This window comes from Asterias rubens, chromosome 19, assembly GCF_902459465.1.
Source record: "Asterias rubens chromosome 19, eAstRub1.3, whole genome shotgun sequence".
NCBI classification, from domain to species: Eukaryota; Metazoa; Echinodermata; class Asteroidea; order Forcipulatida; family Asteriidae; genus Asterias; species Asterias rubens.
The window spans coordinates 10,573,898-10,587,715 of NC_047080.1; the positions used below are offsets into that span (position 1 = coordinate 10,573,898).

General features: G+C 39.0%; 1 protein-coding gene across 4 annotated transcripts in view; it reads right to left on the reverse strand.

Annotated features, from left to right (window-relative positions):
• Window positions 1–172: 172 nt before the first annotated feature.
• LOC117303139 (synaptotagmin-1-like) overlaps window positions 173–13,818 on the reverse strand; it is a 37,344-nt gene continuing 23,698 nt past the window's right edge. For all 4 annotated transcript variants that reach the window (XM_033787244.1, XM_033787241.1, XM_033787243.1 and 1 more), the window contains 8 exons: window positions 11,676–11,913; window positions 9,434–9,528; window positions 7,144–7,301; window positions 6,193–6,357; window positions 3,214–3,480; window positions 2,541–2,679; window positions 2,090–2,277; window positions 173–1,573 (listed from right to left, as the gene is read on the reverse strand). In XM_033787244.1, coding sequence (XP_033643135.1) covers window positions 1,460–1,573; window positions 2,090–2,277; window positions 2,541–2,679; window positions 3,214–3,480; window positions 6,193–6,357; window positions 7,144–7,301; window positions 9,434–9,528; window positions 11,676–11,899 — 1,350 coding nt within the window. In that variant the 5' untranslated portion in view covers window positions 11,900–11,913 and the 3' untranslated portion in view covers window positions 173–1,459. The remainder of the gene's footprint in view (window positions 1,574–2,089; window positions 2,278–2,540; window positions 2,680–3,213; window positions 3,481–6,192; window positions 6,358–7,143; window positions 7,302–9,433; window positions 9,529–11,675; window positions 11,914–13,818) is intronic.

Consider the following 13,818-nt stretch of genomic DNA (forward strand, 5'->3'; position numbering starts at 1 on the left):
ATTTGTAATGGTTAATTTAATCTTTTGTTTTTTGTTTTATTCTATCAGCTGTCATTGGGCTGTCTCTTTGGATACAACTCTAGCCAAACAACCTGTGCAGATGGGAATAATTTCCCCACTAAAGTACCTTTCACCAGACGATCATGCCGCTTCGTTCGTGATTCCACTACAATGTGAGTTAGAACTATTATTAAGTTCACAAATTAATTACGATGTTCATCACAATATTGAACATTGACAATGAGAGACTTTGTAACGCTAGGTGGCAGCAGACTTACCAGGTAACTTTTCCATTGTTAACGTACTTCTGCGTATGCGCACAATTACTGAAAACGAAATATTTACCAGGTAAGTCTGCTGCCACCTAGCTTCCAAAAAGTCATCCATTACTTCTCGAAGCTTCAATTGTTGTCATTTCCGTTAGGAATTAAACAGTCGTCGTGTCATAAGCGACTGAGCAGCCAAAAAACCGTATTAGTTTCCTGTTACATGCTGAACCTGCAGCAATAAATACGTCATCAGTCTACGTCACACACAGTGCAAACTTCCAGAAGTTCATCATGGAATAGTCGTGACCAGTCGACTAGTCGTGACTAGCTGTGTTCGACTAGTCGCAAGTATGGTCATCAGCCATCTGTCTCGTTCCTTATCTCATAGCTTTCTTGAAGTTCGTTCGTTCGTTGGTTCACACGATGTGGTGTCTCAAGTCAAAATACTTCTAAGTTTTAAGAACTCCTATAGTTTTCCTTCAAGAAGTTAAAGAGAGAGCCACCTCAGCCACCATTGTGAACCCCACTGTGGTCTTAAAAACCAGTAGAACAGTGAACTTTAAGCTTTAAGACTGTATCATCATTGGTATACCAACAAATACCATGTAATAAAACTGCTCCTTAATAAATAAAAACATCAAAATACAACTGAAATATACATTAAGATAGATACAGTTAAAGGTATGATTATGATCTTGTTAACAGGACAACAAAATTACAATGTTTGTCGTTCACAATCATGCCAACAAACATATACCCGCCGCCTGTAAAGGTCACACGGTCTCCATGTTAAGACGAATCTCCCGCCTAAAATGTGGCAAACACTTTGCATAAAATCTTTTTTAGCAAAAGATATCTCAACTTGCACATGGGCAATGTTGTTTCTGTTTATAGGCCTTAATCTTAAGTAAAGTCTGTCCCCAGCCAATATAAAGCTCATCACACCGTTGTTTGTACCCGGTTTCCTTGGCATTGAGCAAAAATATTTCTGTTCTCCTGGGACAGGATGCCTAGCTGGCAGATATTGGGACTAGCAGCGATTTGAAAAACTCACTTCAATTTTATTATAAAAAGGCTTACACTGGGTGATACTTTGGCAATCACGGGACAATACATGTAAACAACAACAACTGTTAAGTGTTCACAGTGAAACGCGGAAACGCTGTAGGACCATGGTAGGACCCAGTGCGTTATGTGATTAGTCTGTGCCACCGAGCCACCGGCTTGCTCGAACAGATCATATCGTTCCAATGTGCTAACTCCTCCCCTTGTGAGTCAGGGCCCAAGACCACTCTGCCAAGAATCTGCAAAAGAGAAGAAAAAAACGAAAAACTTTGAGCATTATTATTGCTTATTACTCAAAATAATTGTAAGCACAAAAACTTACTTGGTAACGAGCAATGGGGAGCTGTTGATAGTATATAAAACATTGTGAGAAATGGCTAGCCTCTGAAGTATGTAGTTTTTAAGAAAGATGTATAATTTCCCACTCAATAAAAGACTTCAGGCCTGAAGCATTTTTTAGGCATCTGAAGGCACACAAATTTGTGCAACCAGGATATTTTTCTTTCACTGTTCTCTTGCATTTTGATGACTAATTGAGTCCAAATGTTCACTGATTTGTTATTTTATGCAATGCCATTATGTTGGGAAACACCAAGTGAGAATACTGGTCTTTGACAATTACCAAAGGTGTCCAGTGCATTTAATAGGACTCCTCTTTTCTGCCTCAATCCGACACGAAGCGATACCTACTGAGAGGGTAGCAAGTAAACAAAAACATGCAGCTAGACTTCACCCAGTCCACTTATCACACTTACCTCATTCTGACCAATTCTGTTCTCATGGATAACCTGAAACTCTAGGCTGAGATGTCGAAGTGATTCCATCATCACTCCGAATACAAGCGCCTCGTTGAATACTGGATGGACTGTGTTGTGTTTAGTTGAAGTCTTCTTCTTTTTCAGCCGCTTGGTGGCGCAAAATATCGACACCTTGACGTAAGGATCTGTAGACGAGGATGAACATTGTCCAGGATAAATCAATACACACAGTCTATTTTGATAAAGAGAATGATGGTTCACCTTGACAGATTATAATTTGAGCCCGATCAATGAGAACAACAATATCAGGGCCCATTTTCAAACAGCGGCGAGATTCGAACCAAGGCCCAAGACGTGGAAGGCTAGGAAAGACCACTACGCCAACCAGACCCCCTCTGTTGACGGTGGTTTCGGTCAGTAACTAAAGACGGTTGGAATGGAGACTAACCTGATGTTTTCTTGTCTTCCAGTAATTTAACAGCTCTTAGATTCCTTGTCTTTAAGATGACCACAGTTAGTCTCTCGGCACTGGGTAGATAGGATAAGGAGAACATGATGTCACCAAGCTCTGGTGCTTCTTCGCTTTGCTGAAAATGATAATGAATATGCAAGAATAGTATGAATAATGCAGAGAAATATGAATATTCAAATGACCTTAGCAAGCCTCTCGGCACTGGGTAGATAGAATAAGGAGAACATGATGTCATCAAGCTCTGGTGCTTCTGCACTTTGCTGACAAAAATTGTAACATGAATATGCACGAATATTTTTGAATATTCAGTCAAGCACAAAGCGCCATCTTTCATTGTCGAATTAAATTATTTAGCATCAGTTCCAAAGGACATGCTAGAGCAACGGTTAGAGTGTGAATTCTTTAAAATAACATTACAAATACACCAGTACACAAAACATATAAAACCCAATAACTTTTTGAACATCCCAATCATTATCTTTAAATAATTCCGTTCCAAATAATGAAAACCATTTTCAGTCAAAAGAAATTTCGGGAACAGTCTTTGTTGTTTTGGGGCAGTGTAAGAAATACTATATCCCTAGCTATTATGTATTTTTACAGATTGAAATAAGTTTGAAGCTTCCTATCATATCGTAATAATTCTCACTTGTCTATGAGCCACGTAAACTGCTTTAATCTCCTTCCAGACTTCCACCTTCTCGGTAAGGTCGACATTGGTAAGTGGCAAGACCGCGGTCCCAATGCACTCATCTCTCGAGAACTGATCGAAGTCGAAGAGTTGAATACGGGCCGTCTGTCGATGGATGTCGGGCTCGGGTATCTCAAAGACAAACTCTTCCTTGAACTCGGGACAGAGTGTCTTACGATGAACTTTACTCTGGAGCATCTTGGTGGCGTGGGGTACCACTGTGATCTGAAGTGTGAAAGATATTAAGTTCAAATGTCATGTCTAGCATCTTTGCAATTATAAGAATGCGAAAAAAGAGTTTGCGATTAAAGGGTTTTGGGTACTTTTTGGATGACACAAAACACAATGTCCACAGATTTACTTTAAACTTACACGGTTTGAAGATAATGATAGGTATAAAGTTTCCCTTAAAATATATCTTGCTGGGGTGCTGTAGGTTTATTTTTTTTTTGAACGAGTAAAACAATGTTCAAGGAGTCGAAAATTATTTTAGCTGGTTTGTACAACGAATTATTTCACGCGACTCTCCTGAAAACATTACTTTGTGATTTTTTTGACGACTATGAATGAATCTGAAACTTCTTTTAAAATAACACATACATCTTAAAGGAACACGTTGCCTTGGATCGGACGAGTTGGTCTATAGAAAGCGTCTGTAGCCTTTTTATAAAATGCATAATTGGTTGGAAAGATGTTTTAAAAGTAGAATACAATGATCCACACAAGTTTGCCTCGAAAATGTGTGATTTTCCTTTTAATGTGCGAACTAACACGGTCGGCCATTTATGGGAGTCAAAAATTTGACTCCCACAAATGGCCGACCGTGTTTAGTTTACGAGGTAAAAGGAAAACCGTGCAATTTCGAGGCATGTTTGTGTGGATCATTGTATTCTACTTTTACAATATCTTTCTACCCATATGCATTTAATAAAAAACGTTTACAAACGCTTTTCAAAGACCAACTCGACCGATCCAAGGCAACGTGTTCCTTGAACTCACAGTGGGTAGGAATTCATGTCATGAACTTGATCTACAGTAAGTACAATGATTGTGCATTCGGTACCATGGAGACCAACGACAAACAAAAAGGGTGAAATACAAGGTCTATAAAGGGGAATTCTTAAGACTTGGGTGCTACACAAGGAAACGTGTGTACAACATGTCTATGGGAAAATGTTTTTAGTACATGGACAAAGAAAATAACAAAGGATGTCTCCACAAGTATGCGTTTTTGAGAATGTGGTCTTGAAATTGGGGAGATAAAAAGAGGCGGACCCTGAGTTTAAACAGGTGGTCAAATGTTCGTGTGGATAAAGTCTACATCCATCTGGATAAAACCTTCAAAGGTTACACAATAAGATGAACTGTTGGGCTTTAATTCAAGAGTGACTTTTGAATCAAAGCAGGTGAAATGTTAGTATAGGGCTTGACATTTAACAAAAACAAAATACTGTATAACATTCAGTGGTTATTTTAGTACAATGAATAATATTAGATACTTTTTTTTTTAACTTGAGTTGAAAAAGTCGTCCCGTGTGTCAGCAGACAACGTCTGATAACGGTATCAGTTTCAAGCGTGTGTTATACGAACATGGTTTACGGCATTTCGTCTGAATAGCTGCATTTTCATTTGGGGGCTTTAAGTGATACCTCGTAAAACTACACTGTAAATCTAGATGATCACATTGTGAGAATAAAGCAGCACCGACAACAGGTGGCGACAGACTCCATTGACCTGATTAAGGTCAGGCTCGCCACTAAGGGATAACGGTAACCCAAGAACCTAACTGACATTTGCGAAGTTGCTGATATTTTATATTATGCGTCTGATAGTTTTAGACTCAACAGTCCATCCCCCTTGGTTGTAATTTGTAAAAACAAGTTTATCTGGGAGCAGTTGTTGTTTCTATTAACGTGTGAAACTTTTACGGAGACAAAAATAGCTTTTGGCTTATTGTTGGGAAAACACTTTGGACTTAAGTCATTTAAGCAATGATGTAATGAAAAATTGAATATAATTATGTATAAACTGAGAGAAGGATTAAAGCTTCATCCGTAAGTCAGTTTGTTGTTTCAAACTCAAAATGTTGCTTACCCTTCTGAAACCCAAATGAGGTTTATTTAGTATAAACTTTGATAGGTCAGCATTAAACAAGCACAATCCATAAGTTTTAAAATGGTATAGTCAACTTTCGCCATTAGCTGAAGTTAATTCCAACATAAAATGTTTGTATAGATTTGATTATTGTTATTTCAAATAAATCGTGTTAATAAGGTCACTAAAAGTTAGATTTATACTTCCAGACCTATAGTCTTCACATTGAAGATTAAGTTATTAAAGGATTACAGTGACACTAACTCGGTGGCACTCAGAAGAATGGATAACATGTTAACCAAATTGTCTTATTAGCCTAATTGCAAATCCGCTCAAAGAATATTTGTCATACCTTGAAATGAATTAAGACGCGAATCTTACTGGGACTTAATTTTAAGAAGTAGAATCTCCCTAGAAGTAGGTTTGCGTATGGATCAGCATCAGCAAGAGCTCCCCCAACCCCCAACCCCCCTCCCCCACCCCTCCTCCATGGTGTGACGCAGTACTTTGAGGGTTATTTATGTTGGTTTATAACTGGTGTTCGTGCAATAAGTATGTGCACAACCTCTAGGGTTTTTCTTCTTATTTTCTTCTTCAGAATCTTTTTCTACCAACACGAGGAACTCTGGCCTACAACTTAACCCAAGGCATCTGATAAGAAAGCACACAATTTGTGCAACAAGGGTGTTTTTTCTTTCATGATTCTCTTGCAACTTCGTTAACCATTGAGCTCAAATTTTCACAGATATGTTATTTTATGCATATGTTGGGACACACCAAGTGGTCTTTGAAACTTAATTTGTCCATTGCCTTTAACTATTGTTTGTCTAGTTTATTCTTACCTTACAATAAGGATCAGCAGTTCCACTGAATTCCCTTGGTTGAAGATCCCTGGCTTGTATGAGTCGAACTGTCAGTAGACCCATCTCAGGGTTGTACTTGAGGGAAAAGTTGATAATCCCAAGACACGGACCAGTCACTCCAGAATCCATCGATAACTTTCGTATCTATCGATCAAGACCAGTACACAAAACAGACAAAGTTTGTTAGTTTTTATTGGTACTATGTTTCTGGTCACCAGTTCTTTTCCAATTAAATGATATTTCACAACATTATAACTGAGTCAATATACAGAATCAAGATATCGGCTCATCGGGAGACCGCCAACATAGGGCTGGATAGCTCAGTTGTTAGAGCACCGGTACACTAATCCGGAGGTCGCCGGTTCAAGTCCCACACTACGGAGTCAGTTTCCCTTGTGGTTAACTACTTGACATTATTTCAGGACACCATTCCGATCAAATTTCCTAACTAGTAAATTAACCATAGAGCACTTGTTTGAGTTTTAGGGGTCGGTGGTTCGAAACCATTAATGATGTGTTACAGGTTCATTAGTGCTTTCATCTTTCCTGTTATCAAACGCAAATGAGGTCTATCCCAAATTCAACATATTATTTTTGAATAATTTGTGTAAGGTTTCTTCAAACCCTGTTGTTGATTTGCATTTATGGCTTTCCATAGTTTTCCAACCTCGGATGGCAAAAATCCGTGCTGTGGACGTTGAAATAGAAAAGCCTATTTATACAGTGAGGTCAAGTGGGGTCAATTCTGTTTCAGCTTCAGCTGAGACGTCTGGGTACCTTCAATGAGAACGCAGGCAGGTCAGCCGTCAGGTTTACTGCCAATGAGTACGAAGACTGACTCCATCCTAAATAATCACTAGGCAAGGACTGGGCAAGGTCTAAGTTTATCAATAGTTTTAGACAAGATGTGAGAAGATGACCCAATCTTACACCATGATTTTCCTTGTACATATGAGCAGATGGATCCAGCTGAGTAGGATCCAATCTTGCCATCATAGAGGGCGTCTTAGAGGTTGGGCTGAGAGCTCCAATCGCCGGCTGGGGTTTCTCTAACGTAAAGGAATCTCCTTGGAAACCCGGTGACGTTGCTAAGGAAATGATAAACAATGGGCAATTTCCGATTAGTAATATTTTGTTACCTTCACTGAAGACAGTGTTCGTTCAAATCAATGACAACAATGGGCACTTTTTGATTAGTGTTATTTCGTTACTAAAGACAGTATTATTTCAAGCCAGTGCTCTTCTTTTAGTGCTCTTTGAAACTTGGCTGAATGTATAGAGTGAACTGTTTAGAAAATGTCAAGTAGCATGTTAGCTAGTCAGGGCCCACTTTTCATAGAGCTGCTTAAGCAGAAAATATTGCTAGACACAACTCTGCTAAGCAGAAATAGGTGGGGTGCCAGTCACAAATTGTACATGTGACGTGGCAGTTTGGCTGGTAACCTTATTCTGGTATAAGCATAATTTTGTTGTGCTTAACTATTTTTTGGGGTGCTTAAACAGCTGTATGAAGTTTGGCCCCGACTCGTTAGTTTTAAACGGGAATTTGGCTTGTAATCTGACAATATTTCAGTATGCACCAACAAGACAGTTATCGCCAATAACAGAAAGACTTAAAGAAATGTTCAGTTTAAGATGGGGAGGAAACCCCCATAGGGGAAACCCATGCAATAAGGGCCTAATTTCATAGAGCTGCTAAGCACACAAATTTGCTTAGCATGAAATTTCTGCCTCAATAAAAACAGGGTTACCAACCATATTTCCACATGATTTTCAGTATGAGCAAACAACAGCTGAGTTCCAGAAACAAGCAATATGCAAGAAATGTTTTCAGTTGGTAATCCTGTTTTTATTAAGGAAGAAATTTCATGCTAAGCAAATTTGTGTGCTAAGCAGCTCTATGAAATTGATCCCAGGTAGGGACTAAAAACCAAATTCACATGAAAGGCTCCGGTCTGATGCGGGATTTGAACCAGGGTCCACCTAGATGAAATACAGGCAAAGAAATCACGAAATCAACCTGATCCCAAAATGCTAGGTGACATTGTCATTTGATAACAAAATTCAATTTTGAGCACTATTGTAAGAATAACTGTTTTGATATTCAGTTGCTCAATATGCCTGTTTTTTTTCACAGAACACGGGAAAGTATTACAGTGCTTATTACAGGGTAGTCCCCGATGCAAATTTAACATATATTTCTTAACGTTGTTCGTCATTCTCAGCATTCTGCAAGTCAACATGTTATCCTTGTCGCTGACCTCATGACACAATACAACAACACAACTATAAATTATCTTTAGTCCAGCATCATTCCACAATCTCAATTTATTGGGATGTATTTTTATTCAACTTTTTCCAATTCTGTTTCTTGTCCCAAATTAGCTGATAAAGTGAAATGTATCCCCTGATGCTTGTGGGTGGGTATAGTCTGGCGCCGTGTTGTCGCTCCACAGCCACCCACTACTGCCATTCAGGTTTCGTAATCGAGTGATGCACAGTCAAGCATGACATGGGATGCAAGATCTATCCAAGTATATAAAGGAAACCCAGAAGACGTGGGATGGGAAATGAAGTGTGAAGAAAACAAATCACAGGGAACGATCCTCCAGTTGTCAATTCCATTTACTGATTTTGGGTCTTGGAAATATATGGGGAAAGACTGCCAGGTTTCCTTCACGACTTGCAATTAATTTTAAACAAAAAGAGATTGGGAAGATCAGATTACGAATCCTTAAGGCACTGGACACCTTTGGTAATTACTCAAAATAGTTGTTAGCATACAAACTTACTTGGTAACGAGCAATGGAGAGCTGTTGATATAAACACATTGTGGGATGGGAAACGGCTCCCTCTGAAGTAACTTAGCTTTTGAGAATGAGGTAATTTCTTACTCAAATAATAAAAGACTTCAGGTCGAAACCGTTTTATTAGGCATCTCAGAGCACACAAATTTGTGCAACAAGGGTGTTTTCTCTTTCATTGTTCTTTTGCAACTTCGATGACCAGTTGAGTTCAAATTTTCACAGGTTTGTTATTTCATGCATATATTAAGATACACCAAGTGCGAATACTGGTCTTTGACAATTACCAAACGAGTCAAGTGCCTTTATAGATTAGGTATTATTCTGGTTTGAGGACCGTTTGATGCTTTTAATCATAATGTTGTTATAAATGCCGATATTATTGTAAATGTCAAAATAATGTGATACGAACCTACCTTTAGGAATAGTAAAACTGTAGTTGCTATTCAGAACGACTGGTGAGACTGGCGGAGGACCAGGTCCGACGGTAGAGTCTGATGGTTTTAAACGACTGTTGCATGAAAAACATAATATTAACAATGTAAGATTACTTTTGTCTAACCCAATAAAGAAGATTTATAAATAATCAGGACAAACAAAATTATAGTTGTTTGTATCAAGAAGAAAAGAAGTAATCACTGGTATCTTGAGTTCAATTCAACCTTGTTCTTGGTGGTAAAGAGTGCTGCTGTTGCTTTTATGGGGGTTTTCTCTTTATACATGTGTATTTATTTATCTCTTGTTTTGTGTTTTGCTTTTGCTACAGGGCCCCCAGGGAGAACAGTGTTTTTACACTGATGGGGCTACCCTGAATAGTACTTAATAATAATAATAAAAAAATAGAATAATAATAACCTTTACAACAATAGGTTAGGAAAACACATCCATGTTATTGAGAAGAACCAGAAATTCCGATTTGGAAAGGACAGTTTTCATAGTATATCAAAATATGATGTTTACAATATTTTGCAAAACATAGTTTTTAGTGGACTGACGTTTCGACCCTGGCAGACTCTTTCTCGAAGGCTACACAACACAACTAGTGAAACAGATGCAGTCAGCGGGGGAGAGGGGGTACGTGGGAGGTGTGTTAGTTTCACACGGCCTAAGCTATTTTGTCCGCGATTGCAGTTTATATTCTCCTTCATTGATCTATCACAACTCATGCCTCAATGCACACGCTGATTTGTATGCAAATTCACCCATTAAGGGTCATGGCTGGTGACAGTTTAATGAACAACGCGGGGGTTCCATCCCTCTGATTGGCTAATCTATAATAAGATACTCTTTGCAATCAAGAGTCTCGGCTCAGTTGCAAATTAAACTCGCTTCGGGCTTGCCGTGTTTAATCAGGAAATTGTCCACTAAAGGTTGAACAATGTTGGCGATATACTCTTACACGTATGAGTTAATTTAGCTGTGGCGATTCACTCTAATCAAAGACGCACACAAGTCCACCATTTTGGTCCTTTCCCCCTCGGGTGCTTTCAGAAGGGTCGACGCCTTGTGATGAACCTCTTTGTTTTTAAGACGTCTAAAACGTAGGTGTTGTACATGTTTATATTCAGCCAAGTATAAGTCGCTGAAGTGGTTTGTGACCACCCACGGTTTTGATGAGTGGCTGTGTTTTAGGAGGGTGGCTAAATTGGCCGGAATATATAACAGATGAGAGCAACGGCTCATACCTGAGTCAAATTGACGAAAATAGTTTGTTTCTACGAAAGGGTTGTCTCGACAACTTGTATGACGTGTTTGTTCTTGTGGTCATTTTTGTTTTATCTTCTTTTTTTCTTCTTCATTTTATTTTATTTGATTTTTGATTTTTAACAATACTATTTTAACCTGTGTCATTTCCTTTCCATTTTTTTTTTATTTTACTTTTTATAAAATACTGTTTCGCAATGAAAAACAAGATTCAGTGATGGAAGTTATTTTCATTCAAGACCCGATCTTGGTCAACAAATCCAAAGAATACGTGTTCACGTTCACCGTGTTCCTGTGGTTAGACCGCAGGACTTGCAATCACAAAGTTGTGGGTTCGAATCACCAAGCTAGCAGCTGAGTTCGCAGTGAATTGTCGTTTTTTGAGTTACTGAATCAGAATTTTTGTACAGTCACCGTATCTACCCAGAGTGTCAGGGGTCTTGGGTTCAAATCCCAATAAGGACCACTTGATTTGTCTCTCATCCTATGTCTGATGGTTCCTTAAAGGCAGTGGACACTATTGGTAATTACTCAAAATAATTATCATCATAAAACCTTTCTTGATTACGAGTATTGGGGAGAGGTTGATGGTATGAAACATTGTGAGAAACAGCTCCCTCTGAAGTGACGTAGTTTTCGAGAAAGAAGTAATTTTCCACGAATTTGATTTCAAGACCTCAAGTTTAGAATGTGAGGTCTCGAAATCAAGCATCAGAAAATACACAACTTCGTGTAACAATAGTGTTTTTTTCTTTCATTATTATCTCGCAAATTCGACGACCGATTGAGCTCAAATTTGCACAGGTTTGTTATTTTATGCATATGTTAAGATACACCAAGTGAGAAGATTGGTCTTTGACAATTACCAATAGTGTCCACTGCCTTTAAAACTGTATTTCTTCTTTCAAATCATCTATTGATTTTAGACTGATTGGGGACCATGATTCGACCTACCAATTCTTCGCTACGATTCTCCTCGGCGGTGCCTTCTTCAAGACCGAAGAAACTGGCTCTTGGACATCACTCTGTACTCTGTTCAGGAAGTCATTGTAACTGCACTCCTTCGAAGGGTCTGGTTTGGGGCCGAATTGACGGCAGACGAGGTACGTCGCTAGGGTGATTATGATTGACAGGATGACGCCCACTGCGACAGCCACGCCCACTACGTATACATGCATCTTGCTGGGGAATCCTGTAATATGAAGAAAGAGAGAGGGGGGGCGAGATTAGGTAAGATATTAATTTTCCTTCAAAAATTATATGTGAATAATAATTGATGTCATCATAATCATCATCGTAGCCGTCCTCCCGTGGTAGGGAGGTCACAGAGATGGCTTCCCAACCACTATGGGTCTATAGGTCTCTGTTGCTTGGTCGGGTGTCCTGCTGCTGCCATTAGATGGTATGTCAGCCTCTTCACTGAAGTGCTTGATGTCTTACTCTGCTACCTGCAATGTATCCTTCCAGATAGAAATCAAAAGTATCGGTCGCTTCCCAATGACCAAAATGCTTGAGTATTGTTTTCCTAATAATTGAATTAATTAATGGGAACAAATCGCATCACTGAACAACTCTACAACTGGTCACCAACCAATGGGAAACGCAGACGAGGGCGCCCTAGGACAACATGGAAAAATGTAATCCAGAGGGACCTCTCCAGACTAGGCATTGGGTGGTCTGTGGAGGAGGCAGAAGTGGCAGCTCAAGACCGGTCTATTTGGAAGCATCTCACAAGTCAGGCAGCCGGTGCAGAAATGCATGATGCTAACCGATGATGATGATGATGATGATTAGTTGAGTTGGATGATACGTAGTGAAGCAATTCCTCTACTCTTGTGTTGCACAGTCTGTCCCTTTTGGCGACCCCAATATCTTTATCTAATAATAAATACACACTGCTAAAACATAGGATTCGAACTGCCTCTAGCTACCGGGCAATCTCGGTGGTCTAGTTGACATGACCCTGCTCTAGAACACCAAATGTCGTGGGTTCGAATCCCACGCGACTAATATGCCTGTGAATTTGTTTTCACAGAACCCATGAGAGTAGTGAGTATACAGTGCTAACACACATCGGTGTTTATGGGTAAACCCAAAATGAATATTCATTTCTGGCTTTCCATATTATTTTGTCCAACCGCGGTTGGCAAAAACTGGAGCTGTGACGTTGCAATAGAAAGGCGTTACGCAAAAAAACGAACCGGACACTAATTATTAAATTTTCGCGCGTGCCATGTTTCGGCAATTACCCATTTTAACAGAGTTAGATTTACGTCGGCGTAAATCCGTTTACTCGAAACGAATTTATAATTTTTACAGAACTGAATTTGTAAGTATAAATGCAGTTAGTGATTATATATAAAATTATAGAGACCGTACATTGTGTAAAGGTTGCATTGTGTAATCATTGCGCTGCGTGTTAAACAACACATGAGCACAGAGTGTAGCAGGAAATAATGAACAGTCAAGGTCAGAAAGGAAATTGCACTGTCGGCAAGAAAATCATTTTTTATATATTTAAATCACTTTAATTCCATTCAAACCAACTCCATGCGTTAATTCAACAAGACCTTTTGATATTTAACTTCTCAGAGCCTGCAGGAAAGTCGTACGCTTTGGGAAACGTAAAGATAAATTATTTTTGTTGTGAAGAGGCAAGACCAAAAAATAGAACTTCCCTTTGAGACGGCGGCAAAGGCATTAAATCTGATGAATTAATTCGCAAGAGAAATCGCAAGAGGAATGAAAATCATTTGCTGGGCAGAATATGAATAAATCATAAGTCTTGACTAAGGTGTTTATACACATTTCTGAAGATTGTATGTCGAAAGGTTCGAAATCATTTAAATGAAAGGGTCCATTTGTTTGGCATAGAACAAGTTTATTTAAAGGCAGTGGACGCTATTGGTAATTACTCAAAATAATTATCAGCATTAAACCTTGGTAACGAGTAATTGGGAGAGGTTGATAGTATAAAACATCAGTTTGACCTTTTTCGAAATGATTATTCCAAGCCGATCGGACGTCTATGTGAGTTTTCTAATGGTTGCTGAACGTGTCCGGCTTCCTTTATAAGCAACTGTATCGCCCTGCTGTA